This window comes from Bemisia tabaci, chromosome 2 (genome assembly GCF_918797505.1).
Source record: "Bemisia tabaci chromosome 2, PGI_BMITA_v3".
Classification (NCBI taxonomy): domain Eukaryota; kingdom Metazoa; phylum Arthropoda; class Insecta; order Hemiptera; family Aleyrodidae; genus Bemisia; species Bemisia tabaci.
Genome location: NC_092794.1, coordinates 69,259,377 through 69,277,205, shown reverse-complemented (window position 1 = coordinate 69,277,205; position 17,829 = coordinate 69,259,377). Strand labels below are relative to the sequence as shown.

Here is a 17,829-nt window from a genome sequence, read left to right as displayed (position 1 = left end):
TTTTGGTATTACATAAACTTTTCTAGGATGCGTTCGAATAATGCACATATTTGAATTAGCTTAGGTTTTTCTGATGTCAGATTTCAAGCCTCCAAGAGAAATAAATAATGATAACAAGAAACATCAAGACATGAAAACTGAACTCGAAGTCACAGCACTATGAAACTGAGCCCAATCAAAGGTCAACTTTTTAAAACTCTTCAGGCAGACAAAAAGCATTTGCTTTGCAGGCTTACGGCCCGGATGGACCGTAGGCTACACATATGTCATACCAGGTGGTCTTCTTGCTTAAGATTTATATTTTGGGATGCGCAGAAATCCCTTGTGAGTGGTAGGCAATTTAAGTAAGAGCAGAGCTCGCAGTCGTAAACAGGAATAAAATAAAAGAGAAGAACAAGCAGGATGAAGAGAGAGAGGCAGGAGAGGAGGCAGACCCAGATGAGGAAGATTTTCTTATGACGGTCATACGGGCCAAATGATAGAAAAGGAAGAAGAGCGTATGAGAGAAGAAAACCAAACGCAAAACCGAACAGATGTGCAAAGTTATCAACCCATGGAAGCAGTCCAAAGATGAAAAGGATTAATGTGATGGCCAATAATTTCATGAGCGCCTGTTCGGGGCTACGTAGCATTGGCCAACTATTGAGAACTTCTACTATCAGGCATGCAAGAAGACCAAATTGAGCGCCTGCAGGTCCCACCTGAAACAAAGAGAATGATAATTAAACAACAGCATGCCAAAATCAAGAATTATGTTTTACCTTACGGAAAGCATATCGAAAAGTTGTTCTTAATTTATCACAGATGAAAGAGGATAAGTGGACTCCACGATGAATTTTCCTGAATATAAAGTGAGTAGGGGGAGACAGGAGGAGGAAAAAATAGCAAAAAAATGAAAGTGGAGATAAGAGGTTGGACCATCTTCTATTACGGTTAGTTATGCTTATATTCTGAAACAAACAAAGCAAAAAAAGTACCTGGATCCATGGTCTCTGTTTGATGAAGGCTGCAGGCTGATTATTGAAACTGACAGACAAAGCAACAGACAAAGAAGACATATGGTGTATGGAGTGATCCTATGGGTTGAAATGAGTGGTTCTTATAGACAAGGGGATAAAATGATGGACTAACTATCGGGTCTCTCGTGGGTTGCCATTAGTTAGTCTATTATCTACCTCCTTTGTCCATTGCAACTACAAGCTTCCACCAATAGGATTCCTCCATATCTCTCTTATCTTTTTTGTCTATTGCTTTGTCGATCAATTGCAATAATCGGCTCGTTGACTGGAGGGCTGGAATCAATCTAAAAGCCAGCTCAAAAGTGATAATTTGAAGCGACCTTTATTCGCTCACTTTTGAAGGCGTATTAGAATTTCCAGCTTTTTATCTGCACGTGATCCTCTCAGGATTGAAGCTTAATTTCTTTACATTAAAATTGCCTTCCGGGTGCTAATTTGATGTTGAACTGCTGCTTTTGTCAAAATCAGGGATACGAAATGGACAGGGAATACACAAATTTGAACTGAAATGAAGAGGATACTCACATCTGCTCGATATGGGACAAAGATGGCACTTGCTAAATTGCCCCCAACACCTGAGCCTATATAGATTATGGCAATTCGCAAAGCACCAGTAAGTTTCTCCAAATCTCTCATGAGGAAGTATTGTACTACTACAGTAATGGCTAAATGCATCACACTGAAAAAAAAGAAAAAAAGAATCATGAAGTTTAGTTACTAGATGCTTCAGACAACAACCTTAGTTGCTGATTATGTTTGAAATAAGAAAAAGCAGAAGGGGACTGATCCCCTTTAATGATGTCAAATGGAGCCCCAGTAGGTCTTCCTATGAGTGACGTCGCGTACTTTGCGATATATCGATTGATCAGCCATTTAAACCTATTGTAAAGAATCGATAAACACGGTGTTTGTAACGAACACCTTAATAATTGATTCTTTAGTATAGCTTCAAATGGGGAAATATTGATAATCCATTGTTCACGCCACGCCACTACTACCTATGAAGGAACTTGGGGGAAGTTGCTCTTCAGTCCAAAGGGAGGATGAGAAGAAAATAAATTTTCTGATAAAATCATTTCTTTTTTCGATTCTTGCTTTTTATTGGTATGAAAAAAGAACCTTATTAAGTTTCAAGCATATCTTGCAAGATCAAGGAATTATACATTTGAGGATTATGGTAGGTTGTTTTTTACCTAACTCGGTTCAACTGTCCACTGAGAGACTAGTAACATCTAGAAAAAAATGAGCATCTGAAGAAATCAGAGGGTAATGACCGCAAATGTGACAACTCACCCAGCATGTAAAAATAAAGAAGTCCATAGCCTATAAAACTGATCAGGAACTTCGGGGAAAAAGAATGGCATCATTCCACACACGTTGTCTAAACATGACACCTGGAAACCAGAATCAGAGTTAATAAATTACACACTAAATAAATAGAATACTGATTAGTAACAGAGACAAACTCTCATTACAAAGGAGAACACAGTAATTGAGGAATTATTTTTCTTTCCCTCTCTTTTCCTCCTGTCCTTGGTTCCAAGGGATGATTTTTAATAACAGACTAACAGATTTACCATTGGGTCCAATCAGGCAAACTCATATTTTTGACGCAGTACAATATTTAATATTTATGCAAATTTACCTGAGAACATAGAGAGGCATCATCATGGAAGTAGCCATGAACAAAATCGCAATATTCCCGGGTGGTGATGCGGCACATGCCATGGATGCCAATGCAACAAGGGTGGCCAATGATTTCACAAATCATGTGCTCAGCTGTCATTTTGTCCTTGTTCGCCAAGTTTGCCAAGTCCATGTGGTGATAATGAGAGTGATGTTGTGTTGTTTTACGGCAAATAGGCCATTTAGTAATATCATCTGGCCACTCATATGGTGCAATAGATGCTGGGGCCTCACAGTACCTGAAAAAAAAACATGCTGGAGTCTTCAAAGAATCAAGAGCATCAAAAGAATATTTACAATCTGGTCCTCACGATTTAAAAAACTGATACCAATGGTGTGAGGAAGAGGAAATGTAAAATTTGACTCCTCAAAACCATTCATAACTTGGAAAATTTGAAGAAACTTCAATAATTTACCATCACAAATTTTATAAAAAACGATTAAACAGAGAAACAATAAACGCTGAAAGAAATAAATTGAAATGAAGCCAAACGAACTCATGACACCAACAATTTCCGGAGTAGTTGAATGCCATTCTCGAGTTAATTTTTTGTTAAACTTGGGTTGTGTTGATACTTTGCTCTGTGTGCAATTTAGTGTTGAATTACAGTGATGAATTTTTTTTATGATGTCTATTTTCTATTCTATCCTACATAATTAAATCAAGAAAAGAGCAGTGACTAGGCTAAATCCTTTCACCAGTGATATAAGGTAGCTTGATACCTTGAGTAAGGCTGACTTTTTGGGTCCAACCAAGCTCAAATGGTTCTCTGAGGATAATGTAGATAAACTCTACCTCGAAGAAGAAGAGAATAACAATGATAACAAGAGAGTAAAAAATCGGCCTTAAAGTGCATTAACTGCCTTGCTGAAGATTTGGTGAAAATAACAGAAGGTCACATCTGCAACAGTATCACATGATACTGCTCATAAAATACATTTAAATCGTAAGAAAAAAAGGCAAAATTTGCGGCAGCAAAACAATGGATAGACAAGTAGAAAAGCGAGGAAGTCGAAAGAGTCTGCTGATTTCAAAAAGCAATAAAAAGGTTCGACTTAAAGGTAGAACCTAGGAATAGATTAAGCCGCACAGTCAATACAAGAAATCAAAATACTAGTGTATTGAATTAAAACGTGAGATAAAAATTTGATCCGAGAGTTACATTCAACTATACTTACTTAGGATCTAAACCGCAGACTGACCCTGATAGTCGTCCGTTTGGGCCTGTCTCATTGCTGGACCATTTTTTCCATGTTGAGATGGTGCTCTGCAAAAATAAAAATTCAATAAGAAAATGACTTGTTGCTAAACCAGAGGCACTTTGAGAGACATTGTTATTTTCCAAAGACTTCTGAGCGTAAGGCTAAGTGTGCAACATTAATATTATGTATTCCTGGAGAGAATTTTTGTAAGAGAAGCTCGGGGAGCTCTCAAATTTTCTTGCACTAGAAGAACTGTGAGACACAATTTTTTTGAAATAGGACAACATGGTGCAAGAGCTTCTCCGACTTAAACGTTCTTCCAAAATTAACATTCTTATAGATCTTCCTTTTTATCAAAAATTTAAAATGGAGTTGGATTCAAGGGTAATATAATCGAATTTGAATTTAGACCAAAGACAGGAAAACAGGTTGCATCATAGAAAGGCAGCTTTCAAATCTTCCATTAGTTGACTGTTTCATAAAACAGTTTAAGAAATGGCAATTTACATTTTTACATGAAAAAATCAATTTTCTGCCTGAATTCAAAATAAAAAATACCTAGCAAACTCTCAGTTACATAAATATTTAGAAAAAATTAAGGTATAGGAATTTTATTACTATGGCACGGGGAAAAAATATGTAACAGGGAACTATGAGGAGGGGTTGCATATTGAATTAGATGAACCAGATTAAAAATAATAATTTTGGATTAAGTACGGCAATTTCATTAATATGACATAAGGCAAAAAAATATGACATGGTGATCTGAGGGGAAGCAGATACATTTGGGTAAAAAAGAAAAAAATCTACAAATAAAAATCACTCAACATGCATTTCACTAGGGAGAAAATTTCTGTGAAAAACTCAAATTTGAGACACATACTGGAAACGTAGAACAAGAAAATGACTACGTCTGACTAGAGGAAAAACATACCATTGGTTCCGATCCAGAAATTAGAGAATTGCGTGAGGGTATTAGAAACAACAGAACAAAAACAAACCACGGTCAATGTATCATTCTTAGTAAATTATTGTAACTCTTTTATTAGAAGACAACCAAAACACTGCTAGAGTAGGGGTGAATATATTTCCACAATTTTTTAAAATGATCAATGTGCTGAGATTTTTGATAGGTTGGATACCTAAAGTATTTGAATGGGAGTAAAACACACATTATAGATATTCCTGCAGCCCGACCACAGACTTTGACTTCCATCGATATTGATAGAACTCAGTTCCATTCCAATGGAATACCCCATTGGAATGGAACTGAGTTCTATCAATATCGATGGAAGTCAAAAATCTGTGGTCGGGCTGCGGGTTAACACTGTGACACTTCATACTTTTAAAAGAAGCTTCTTGAGGGGCTATGTAAGTTACAAATACTTGGGGGGTTTGATGTGTACTTCCACTTTACGGCTCTTTGTTATTTTCCCCTTTTCAGGGTCTTAGTTTTACAGGTGCGAACAAGACTTCATGATAGAACATGAAAGGATTTCATGAGTTACTTTCATTTTTAGATTTATTTTAATTACTAATATTAAATATTGGCTGAAAAAGACAGGAGTAGAGGCATAATAGAAAATATTATGATGCAAGCAGGCTCATACCTCAACTGGCCAGTCAAGTTGCTAAAGTCGGCATTAGGGATTCAGTTCTGGAGGACCCACTAAAAACGTTTGCTTTTAGTTAAAACAGGCCAAAAGCATGGTATGATAGATGCAATAAAATGTTTTCATCTTCCTCATCAAAATATGGGCGAAACAACTTTGTAAGGGACTTCGCTAGAAAGTAGGAGCCATTTATAAATCCCATCACACTGATATGTAAAATTATAAACCCTCCTGCCCTCTTTTCTAGTACCTTTAAAACAGTTTTAAAGCGTTTCCTGAAAATTATATTACCCTTCCCTAAATATCCCCACCTCCTTTTAAGAGGAAAAATTTGCTTCCTTCATGGGTTTACAAATTTAAAATTCACATTCATTTTTGCAAGACATGATATGAGATAACACCCTCCTACTGCGTGGAACAAGTTATGAACAGTCCCAATATGAGCTCAAACAACACATGAAAATAATGCTACCTTGGCGTATTTTTTTTGTTTCGGGGCATTGTCTTACACCAATTGAGCAAATTTTTGAAGAGAAGTTTTCAGCTGAAAAATTTGAAACATAATAAGAATAGAAAATTTTGAGTTTTTGAAGTACTTACTGAACAATCACTACGCGAGGACTGGACACAGCCTGAGTCATCATTGTGAATACAGCATGCAGTATCTCTCTCTTTTTCCCTTCTTTTCTCGATGTCTTTCAGGATTTTGGCATCTTTCCGCATGCATGGAGCAAACTTGGCTCCCATGTGTATAAGATCAGCCTAAAAAAATGACTTTCATAAAAATGTCGATCAAGCAAAGAAGCATATCCCTAAAATTTGGACAAATTTGTGTCTTGTGGGATATTCTTCTGTTAACCTCCAATTGTAACTTATGGGAGCCTCGAGTGAGCATTTAAAATTTCAGTATAGGGACCGTTCAAGAATTACGTAGCGTACTTTTTCCGATTTTTTTGTCCCCCCCCCCTTTTTTTGAAGTACGTATCACTGGCCTGCCCCCCCCCCCCTCCATTTTAAGAAAAGTCAAGAAAACACTGGAAAAACAGTTTGAAAAAAAATTGGGTTTTTTCTTTGAGATAGTCCGCTGAAATACAACAGGAGGAGATCAATAAAGTGTGGAAATATAGATTAGATTTGTTTTACTCATAATTTTACCGGAAAAATGCGCTTTAACAATTTTGGATAAGTTAACCATTGCAATAATAATATTGAAATAAAACAAGGAAAAGATAAATTTTTTAATTGGCTTGTATTTTTGTCAAGTTTACAGACAAAAAGATGTAACGGAATTCAAGCCAATAAAACATTGTTAATTATAAAATCACGCACCAAAAAGATTCATTCGGGAGCGGCAGGATTTTCAGTTTTTTGTATGTTTTGTTCAAAGTTCTTTTTCCCTTCGACTCGTATTATTATATTATACTCGTATGTTACATATTGCTGGGTTGAACCCCCCTCCCCCTTGTTACGCACTATAATGCTGGCTCAAACCCCCTTGCCCCCCAAAAAGCATTGTGTAACTTTTGAATAGCCCTTTAGCGGTTTAGTTCAACTTCTTAGAGGATGAGGTTGGGCTATTAGAATTGTAATTTTTTTTTACAATATCAAATTCAAACTCAAACCTATCAGGTTTGAAATTTTGAGACCATTAGCTATGATCAAATATTAAATACCATTCTTGGAGAAAATATAAAAATTATTTGACACTTGGCAAGGTAAGAAGTTCCTCTTCAATAAATGTTTGTTTTCTCTTATTTCGATCATGAACTTTGCATCTAAATTTCCTGCATTCCAAGACTCATACATACTAACAAAATTTTTATTTACACACTGGCTAGAGGTATGTATAAGTAGTTAGTAGGCAATGTGTAAGAATTAAGTTATTACCGCTCTTGGTCCGATCCAGAAATTGGCAGGTTCCACAAACTCTACTTGTTGTAGTGATAGGCTTGTGACTAGCACCTGCAACAGAGAAAATTGAGCTCTTGACTGAATGTATAATAAACTTGCTTTTCCAGGCGCACAATGGGAATCTCCTCAGTCAGTCAAAGGACTCCCACCCTTAGGGCTCACAGGGGTAAAATGCATTACGTTTGACACTAGATTTGCTTTGCAAACCACGCTTGGTGGACAGTCTTGAAATTATCCAGGAAACATACATTTAAAGAATAATTATAACATACTAAAGTGATTGAGATTGGGTACAAAAGATTTGAAAACTTTTTGATTTGACTGCTGGTTTGACTGAACATTCTTAGCAAAGTACGTATTTGTTGTAATACATAAAAGAAAGTCCAAATCTCATTCAGATCACTATTGTTTACAGATTCGTGAAGCAGAGACAAAATTAGCCCAAGAGAGTCCCATAAAGATAGTTGTCAACCATGGAGGTTCTGATTTTTGTCATGGTGAAAATTTCTTGACTTTCATTGGTGCAAAAAATCAGAGTAATTACTGAAAAGTTAGACCTAAACTCAAATCTTATAAGTATTGAGATGACGACATGAGAAAATTTTCTGATGTAAAGAGATAGTGGAAAAACGAAACAAATCAATGATGTGGAAGACAGTGAGTCAGTGAAGCTCGGGAGGGATTTGCCTGCAAATAGTCAAATCTTACAGATTTCGGTGCGAGAAAAACGATGCGCACGTTAAAATTTCACAAAAAATTTTCTCTGCGGAGATATGACACTTCCTTTTTAGAGGTCCTTGAAAACATGTTTGAACCGACCGCCGTGAATCTTCGAATCTACGCGCCATAGATGGGAAGATGGCAGTGACGAAGCCAGCCTGCTTACTACCGCCACGCTGCTGTTGTTGACATCTTGATTTCTCGCTTGAGGTTAAGTAAGTTCTGTGTGAATGTTTCATATCCTATATAAATCTGTATCACATTCTGATTGAAAAGCTTAAAGAATTAAGAACAATGGGTATAAATCTGAAACAAAGTAACCTCCAATTGACCAACAAAAACACACCGCCAACAAGACGCCATCATGTCTTCTTCCACTACACATTCTGCCGCCATATTGATCGTGATGTGTACATTCGAAACCTACAAGCGCGCAGTTCAAACGTTGTTTTAGGCCACCCTAATTGTTGGCACTTTCATACAAACTTTTCTCCAGTTTGCTGTCATCAAAAAAAAAATAGGAAAAAAACTGTAAGCTTCGGTCACTTACTACTTTCGAATGACACAATAAAAAATGACTTTGCTGACTCATTGTGGATTCAATTCTCGACGTAGAGCCTGAGTGAGCAGGGTTTACAAGTAACAAAAGCAGTGTAATATGTCCACTGTACAGGGACAAACAAAAGCAATAAAACAATTTACTGAAGATACGGATTAGGTTTGTACAGTGGTTGATTTGAGGAAAATCATCACAGTTTTTACCTGGCTTGAGCGATGTGCGATGTCGATGCCAATCGGGCCCAGACCATAACAAAATATGGAAAGGAATAGGATGATGATTTGGACGGTGGTAACCCAGTAGGTAAAAAAAGGTCGGTGGTCATCAAGATCATCCAGCTGTTCTCTAATACTATGTCGATTTATCACTGTTCTTTTTAAGGAGTGCCTGAATTAAACATAAATAACGTCATAAAAATTAAACCATGACAGGCACAAAAAAAGATGTAGCACTGAATTTACAAAAATCTACCCTGATCAGGGTTAGCAATTCGTTGAAATTATGCAGTTTGTATGCAAAAAAGGTATCAATACAATTTAAGATGAAATTAAAAAAACTTTTAGGCCATCAGAACAATTTTTCCGAGGTTATAGAATTAAAAGAGCAAGCACAGAATAATGACAACTAAGGTATAAATACAATGGAAAAATCGAAAAAGCTTACCCAAAAAAATGCCCCACTACGCCCATTCCGTATTGTCGTTTCCCAGATGTCTCTAGTGCTTTGTCAAGAACTTGGCCCCAAACTCCATCCACTTTCTCTCGGTCCTCGTTTTCATCTTCCATGGACTTCTTCCACTTGACTACAGGCAACCTACAAAGAGTTTGGTCATCAGATTAGAAAAAGATGATATAGAAATTGAAGGTAAAGGTTCTTCTACTGTACTTAAATACAACAACTGAAGCATAGAGTAAAGGGACTTTTAACGTAAACCTCCTCTACCGTTTGGTTTTATGGTTTTTTGTGTCCCTCATCTTGCCTTTGCCCCATCAGCAGAAAAAAAACCCATTAGAAGTGTCGGCGAACTGGAGTGGCTATTTTTACTTTTTCCTTCAATGGCAAGCAGTATATCGTCATTGAAACGGCAAAAATGCTTACCTCAATTGCAATATTTCAAAATATCTTTCCCTGTTTTATTTCTTCAAGGGAAGCCAAACCATCATCATAGCTCGAAATTCTCACAGAGGATATATGAAGATTTCAGAAAATGATGTTTAGTGATCATCAATGTAAAAAATAAAGTATGACAGGAAGATTACAATGTTGCAAACCGATATACGCATTCTGCAGTTACACTTTTAATTTAAAATTTTTATGGCTTCAGCCTCCATTTTGTTAAAAAAATAAAAAAATTGAAAAAGAATGAAACCGAGCACAACTTATTTTTAATAAAATGGATATTCTTCAAATATTTTCTCTCTGATTGCCTAGCAAGACCAAATTAACTACTTCCTGATCACGCAGAGCACCACTATTTACATTACTGACTTTAAGATGAAAGGAGGGGAAGAACTCTAGCGAGTATATATGTATACTCTCCTGGAACATACAAACATTTTACTCTATCATAAACCACCTAGGGGGAGGGGAGGAAGGACAGTGAAAAAACAACCTTTGGCAGTTAGACATGGACAAGACTAAAGCAATCGAGCGATTGTATTGAGGTGAATACTGAGCCTAAGCCCGAAGAGTGCAAGTAGAATGGAGGGTCTTTTAAAGTCCTCAAAATCAAGGAAAGTGCATGAAAACAAAAGTTACCTTCGTTTAGTTTTCGCAGGATGGTGAAATATAGGTGATTTTTGTTGTCCTTGCTTTGTTTTATTGTTGTAACTAGATGAATCGACTGTATCTGGGACTATGGGTTCTGTTGATCCATGAGTTGAGTCGAGGGGAGATTTTTTATTGAAGAAAATCTAAAAGAAAAGAGAGACGAAAAAAAGAGCAAAATATTACACAACTTTTTTTCCATCAAAAATTGAAAATGACAAAAACAAAAGAAATCCCGATTTTGAACACCATTTGAAACCCTGTAATTCATGTAATTATTACAAGCTTAACCAGTCAGCTTGTGTTGAAGATCTGGACTGTAAGGTGTCATTTGATTCCATGACTAACAACAAAGCAAATCCTTGCAATCTAATGTGAGTAAGATTTTGCGGTACATGCTAAGATTGTGCATTTTTCTCATTTTTTCTCATCATATTCAATTTTTTCATTTATCTCATCACGGACCAATGCATTTTAACAATTCAAAACACTATGGTTGCAACTACCATCTAACCACAAGATATTCCGAACATTTTAAATAAGATCTGAATACCACTCATGGTTCTTTTTTTCACAATCTTGTCCTACAACTAATGTAGATTGAGGAGCAGGATCTGGGATGTGGCCATTTTATGTTACGACCATATTTTTCTTTTTTTTGAGGTTTTTGTGGGTATGCTGTGGTATGTATTGTAATATACTAGTTCTGGAGACTTAAGATCTTCAAAATATTTTTGGGTTGAAAAAGAATCTAAAAGAAAGAAAAATAAAGTCAGTAACCTGCTACCGCTGATAGAGAATCGCTTTTAAGGACCACAATACTTCCAAAAAATTAAAAATAAAATGATTCATTGGGGAATGGGGGGGGGGGGGTGTCAAAGTTAAAATTTTAAAACTTCTACAGCATTTTACCATAAAACACCCTGAAAGAGGCGAGACTTTGCCCAAACGTAAAAATATGGCCACATCCCTGATTTCAAAGTTTATGATCACTCATCCTATACCCTTTTTCAGACAAGATAGAGAAAAAAAGACTAAAGCTGGTTAAAATATTTAAACCACACCATGGGACTTTGTCAATTTCCTACAAAATTTAATTTAATCAGTCAATGAATTTAACAGTCTTTCATTAATAATAATGTTGAAGTTTGCCCGTTATCACTTTCACTTTCTCTTCACTCACACGCTTACTCCCTCTAGCAGGAGATATTCAAGATTTTTTTTTTTTTTTATAGAAATCAATATTTATTAGGTTATTTACAAGTTGAAACTATGGGAGACAGGCCATAGCTCGAAGGCCTGTAAATACATTCTGAAAAGAAACCTATATGATTAATTTACATTTTTAGAATAATTTCACCCCTTTAGAATTATGTTCCCTTTGTAGAGTTAGGTACATACTATTTACATATTATTATGCAGTTGATACATGATACGGTTTCTTGAGAAGTTTCCTGATGTTTCTTGTTCGTCTTGATTGAATTATGATTTCTTGGTGACCTCGGAATCACCTATTGGTATATCATCGAGGGGGAAGGGGTTGGTAACTAAAGTTATCTGTTGTTCTTCATTCAGTGCTGCTTGTTTGCTTATTAGAATGTTTTTAATGTATTTGTAGACCTCTGTCCAGTTTTTGATATTCAAGATTGTCAAGGTTAAATTTAAGAAAATTTTACCTAAATATTTCAGGGTCAATTATCAAGAGATGATTTTTGGAGGAAAGAAACTTAAAAAATTCTTACCTCGTCATTAACTGATGAGGGTGAATGAGGTCCAGGTGATGTTGGAGATGTATGAGTGGAAGTTTGCTCAGTCGTAGAGCTACCACTTGCTTTCCTTCTTTGCCTGTTTAGAGTCTGAAATATCAAAGGTTACAAAAACAGGTTATTAAAAGGTAAATTATGCTATACTACAGGAAGATCAATGAATGATATGAAACACTTATCAATTAACAACAAGGTTAACCCTCACCACTCATCAATTAAATTCACCTAACCTCTCCCCCAGATCATATTTAAAATGGCAGTTTGGAGGGCCGACAAAACCAAAAACACGAGGGAGGTTAGGTGCAATTTAGCGCAAAACAGCGCGATGACGCAGTTGTTGACAGCTGTGGACGTAGTTCTCCAAACATCCGATAGATCTCTGCACAGGACAGAGGCAGCGAACTACGTCCGACACATGAGCTTACGCGAGGTGAACAGGTTTGTCGGATCAGGATGAACACATGATCAGAACGGGAAAATAAGAATGTTGGACCACATCCAACACATGAATGGTAAGGGTTAAGTGCCGAAAACTTGATTTAAAGTTATTCACATTTTTCCCCCTGTAAACTGCTACAGAACATACCACCAACGATATCTTCCGGACAATATACGCACTGCTCTGTTGCCGGTGGCACTAAGCCTGTTACGCAGTATGGTCTCTTTTGCACTTAGAACAAAATGCCTTGCGTCTGCCTGACTGAGGACATCCACAAGATGTTTGGAATTTTGGAGGCTTTGAATGATATTAGCGTCACTTATGATATACAGCATGAAGATGGCTTCAAAGAATTCTGTTACAGAGGAAAGTAAGCAAGTCAGGAAGGAAACTAAATAGAGAGTTATTATACACAGCAAGAGCAGACTGTCGACTGTCAACTGTTTACCTAACTTTCAAAGGCTATGGGGAATGTTTTTTCTGGATGTTGTTGATGTTAGTGACTTGAAATTATCTTCATTACATATTTCCTGAGTTAATGAGAAATTTCTAGAGTGGATTTCTTACACCCTGAGAGGGAATCCGTATTGTTGTCTCTTTGATTTATGAAATCCAGGAGATGTATGGGGATTTTAATTTTGGAATGGTAATAATAATAAAATGATACTTACTGAAACTACATATGCTACACCATTAAAAGTTAATTTTGCAACAGAGGGCTTTCGCCGCAATGTTGTACTTCCTAGATTGTTGGCATCGACAGTATCATTCTCATTAAATTGTTCCCCTGTTCCAGCCAATAATACATCCGGCTAAAACAAACAAGACATGCTATAAAATTCAAAAGATTGATAAAAGAAGAAAAAAGGGTTTTCATAAAAAATTGTGTTCTTTTATCTTGACTGACTTTTATCTTATCTTGACTTTTATCAATTTGATCAGGCATCTATCTGTCCTTCACAGGAGGGCACAGATTTCTTGGCTTTCCAGTTTTTCAGACTATCTTTACTATCCTAAAAACCCCTTTACTTTTAACTCCCCCCCCCCCTGATTTTCACAGAGGGAAGTGACCGTTTTCTTGAGCTGCCATAATTTTGCGGAAATCATGTGATTTCAATACTGGCGCAAGCGGGCTACCCATTTTCGAGACTTTATATAGCGGCATTTTTATTTTAAAAACCCATTTCTGAGGCCTCCTCATTCTATCATCCTGTCGGTCGCTTGGTTGAAAAGTTCTTGAACCTTAGGTCCTTTAGATACTTGGACGAAAAAATGTCTGCGAGGACAGAAAAGAAGGGTGGGGAGGTCTTTATTGCATTTGGTAAAAATTAAGTTCCTCACAATTCCCCCACACAATATAACCACAAAATAAAAAGGAATTGAAAAAACATGAAATTCTTCAGGGACTTGGAAATGCAAAGGTCAAATTACGATTTCTCGACTGAGAATATCATTACTTGTGGAAATCATTTGCAAGTTTTGCTTTATTTAAAAATGATTGTCTCTTGCTCTGTATCTTTGGGTATTGTGTAACAGACAACCCATGTGAAAAATACTTTCGATAAGTCACTTCAACTACTCGATAAATATTGCTTCACGCAGACTGTAAAACACTATAATTATGATGTTAAAAATGATAACAAGAAATAAAAAGAAATTAATTTACCCTTGCAACTGAGATGTTTGATGGCTGATATTCTGAACGAAGTTGACCATACTTTCTAGCAGCAAGTCTTTTCCTCCTATCAAGCCACCGCAATCTTTCGCTTTCTTGCGATTGTTCTTCCACTCCAAAAAAAATTGCCGTTTCCTTTTTGATGAACCTGAAATCACAGCATACTCTTCTTTACAACTCTATGATGGACCCACGAGAGTATTCTAAGACTACCCATGCTTCATCTAGAGTACAGCTCAACTCCTCCTTTATGTCCAAGGGGGCTCCACAGCTTTGACACAATGTATTCTGGGTACGATTGATATAGTTCAAATTTCGATCATTAGATGAAATATTTTGGAAAAATTGAAATTTCAGGGTCGAGATCTAGATATCATGAAGTGACGTTTGTGTCAAAAATCGTCTTCCAAAATTTTAAAATAAAGTCAAAAATACTGCTTCCAATTTGCAACCGATTTCAATGCATCAATAGCAATGACTAATTTGAACCAGGACTTAACACATTATCATGAGATTATAGACAATGATTTTGGCTGAAAATTTCTCGATTGTTCAAGAGACAGAAATTTCCATTCTTTTAAAATAATTTACCGAATGGTTAAAATTTTCATTACAAAGATCATACCCTGAAATGCGTTGCGCCAAAGCTGAGAATCTACTTTGAAAACAAGGGTGAACTATCATATAGATCTTGCCATTTTTTTTCCATCCTGGTACTTTCACCTCATTTTAAATTTAATTTGATCCTCATACACCATTAATACATCCACTTTCGGTTAAATTCTCATGATGAATGCTTTGGCACAGTTCTTGACTGGGCGGGGAGTTTGAACTTCAAACGCCGATTCACTCAGATTTGATTCTTTTTGGTTCCCTCAAACTAAGGGGCATGCCTGGACTCTTTGAGTGTGTCATGTCAAAGAGTGTTTTTTCAATTTTGGATGGTCAGTAACAAAAGAGCTTACCTTCATTTTACTTATTTTGGGTGCATATTTAAGTCAGTGTTGCTCCCTCTTTGCTACTACTAAACTACATTTGCTGGCTGAAAGCACAACTTATGGCTGGCGTGTATACGTCAAATATTCTATTTTGAACGGAGGAATTTCAGAATCAATGTTGAATAAAATAAAAATGAATAGACACTTAAGAGTCACAGGAAAAAATGCGGAGAGTCGTAAGCTTACTTTTTGAGAGCATCTGTTTTTGATGTGCTCCTATGGTAATTACGATTGGAGGCAGCAGCCACCTCTGCCTGAGTGACGGGCACCGAAGCTTGGTGTTGAAGAGAGGTTCGGTACTGCGACATAGAAGGTTCTGTTGGCAATGATGCTGTTGTCTGTGACGACTCCTCATTCTCATCCAGTTTTTCATTGCCTCTCTGCTCTGGAAGTTCTGACCCTTGAGTCTTCGTCAGCGTTGGACTGTGGTTTCCAGAGGCTGGTACTGAAGCTGATCGCTGCATGGCTGCTGATGTTGATAGATGGTCACCATTAAGGCTCCTGCTGTAATAGATAATTCAAAAAGTTACAGAAATTGGTTGATTGCAATTTGTTAGAAGTGAATACTCAGTCAAGGAGGAGAAACAATAAAGAGACAAAACAAAGTGGTCTTAGAGGAAGGTCTTCAAATGCAGTTTGCTTTATTATTGCTGACACAACAACACACTTCCTCTCCACGGTTGAAACTAAGATTGACAGACTCACAGCCGCTGTATTTGCAAGTTAAATTCGTTCATGGTATAGTGACCCAATACAATCGATTTTTCATTGAAAAACATTACTTAGGTTAGGAGTGATGTAAGGAATGGAATGTCATTCCTCAAAACAAGAATATCTATGGTCCTGAAGGACAGGGGGTTGATTAACTAATTAAGTACTCAACGAAGATCTACTTACGATGCAGAAAAAACTTAAATTAGAAATTTACCAGCGGAACTACTTCACTCCGATTTCTTTGAGAGAAACTGCACCCAAGCTATACTTTAGTGTGCTGTTGTTCACTCCCAAATACATTAACTGATGAACAGTGTTGACGCTATTAGTAAAGATGTCAACATAGGGATTCTCCATTACATCGAATTGGATCCAAATAATAACATTGGCGTAACCTCTGTCAATGCTACCAATGCGAATAAATTAATATATATACATGTCGCTTTTTTGTAACGTGCCACTAATAGGGTCTATGGGCTGATGTACAGATAATAGTCAACCGATATTGGAGCAAATGTTGGATGCTTCATTATAATTACACAAAACACAAAGGCGTAGTAGAATTCAATGGAGCACATATGGTTGACAAAGCTCAGGGATTATTTTAAGACCAAAGTAGAAAAGAGCACCACAATACTTAAGGGCACATACCGATGTAATGTCTCTCCACAATAGGATATATTACTCAAGAATCTTCAAAGCTTTCATGTTGAACTAGTTTCAAAAGAATAGTTCTTGACTTCAAATGAGGGACACAAATACATTTCTTTTATCACACAAAATAAAAAGCACACAAAACATAATAAAGGAAAAATATAAATTATGATGGACCTTCGACGGAATGGGAATCACGTATTAGAAGTGAAAATGAAAATTGGAAATCAGCCTTGAAGATTGTAGTTGAAGTGTGTGTGCAATGAATCAGCGATGGGGTGAGGTGAGGTTATGTTGTTGTTATTTTCTTTGACTGTTTTTGCAGGTTTATCAGTGCTGTTTTTGACTAGAGTACCTTTATAGACAGAGTATGGCCATTTCTGTTCCGGTTTTTCATTGGTCGCGAGCGAATAGGCTGACATGATGCTCTTAGGGCCGTAAATAAACAAAGAAGATGGCTGTTATCAGCAAGCAAGATTGAGGTTATGAACATTTTATATCCTCGTGTGATTGTGATAAAGCGAAGGCGAGTTAGAGTTAACAGTGTTTGCGAAAGTTTTAAGTGTTTTTCATAGTTTCTCGAAGAGAGTTTGAATTTAATAAAAGTCATTTCATTGTTTCAAGTTATTGTTTTCTTTTCATTTCAAGCCACCTCTCATTTTTATACTATGTAACCATTACCTACTACTATCTATTAACCATATCTATTCAGTTCCAATTTTTCCATTCGACTCCGTTCTTTTTTTTAAAATAAAATATTTCTTTCATTTCATTTACAAAATTACATCCATTTTCTGTGCTTGTCTTCTTTTGCTTTCAACCTTGAACAGAGAATTACTCATTTTTCCGTAAGTCTACTGAATGGTATCTTACATTGCCCCCCTAAATATATTAGAAACTTTATGATGTAAATCCCAACTGTATTTTTAGCGATGAGATCTTATCATTTTTAGTGAAACCCAGAAAACACATTTTAAGGCTGAGTTGTTTCACTAGTATCTGTGCACATGCCATGTTCTCTCACAAAGTATCTTTGGAAACAATCTCTCCCCAAGAACCAAGGAAATTTCTTACATTTCTGAGGAAATTTTATTGTCAGTACTTA

At 36.5% G+C, this 17,829-nt stretch overlaps 1 protein-coding gene across 3 annotated transcripts in view; it reads right to left on the bottom strand.

Annotated features, from left to right (window-relative positions):
• rho-5 (rhomboid-5) overlaps positions 1–17,829 on the bottom strand; it is a 55,542-nt gene continuing 37,713 nt past the window's right edge. The window contains exons 5-19 of one of the 3 annotated variants that reach the window (XM_019058254.2): positions 15,543–15,857; positions 14,350–14,506; positions 13,355–13,495; positions 12,221–12,334; positions 10,470–10,624; positions 9,375–9,524; positions 8,915–9,098; positions 7,409–7,483; positions 6,122–6,283; positions 4,843–4,890; positions 3,885–3,973; positions 2,665–2,944; positions 2,313–2,413; positions 1,545–1,698; positions 1–701 (exon numbers count right to left, since the gene is read on the bottom strand). In XM_019058254.2, the coding sequence (XP_018913799.2) occupies positions 267–701; positions 1,545–1,698; positions 2,313–2,413; positions 2,665–2,944; positions 3,885–3,973; positions 4,843–4,890; positions 6,122–6,283; positions 7,409–7,483; positions 8,915–9,098; positions 9,375–9,524; positions 10,470–10,624; positions 12,221–12,334; positions 13,355–13,495; positions 14,350–14,506; positions 15,543–15,857 (2,560 nt within the window). In that variant the 3' untranslated portion in view covers positions 1–266. Of the gene's footprint in view, positions 702–1,544; positions 1,699–2,312; positions 2,414–2,664; positions 2,945–3,884; positions 3,974–4,842; positions 4,891–6,121; positions 6,284–7,408; positions 7,484–8,914; positions 9,099–9,374; positions 9,525–10,469; positions 10,625–12,220; positions 12,335–13,354; positions 13,496–14,349; positions 14,507–15,542; positions 15,861–17,829 lie in introns of all 3 variants that reach the window. The other 2 variants (XM_019058253.2, XM_019058255.2) reach the window with 2 other exon arrangements.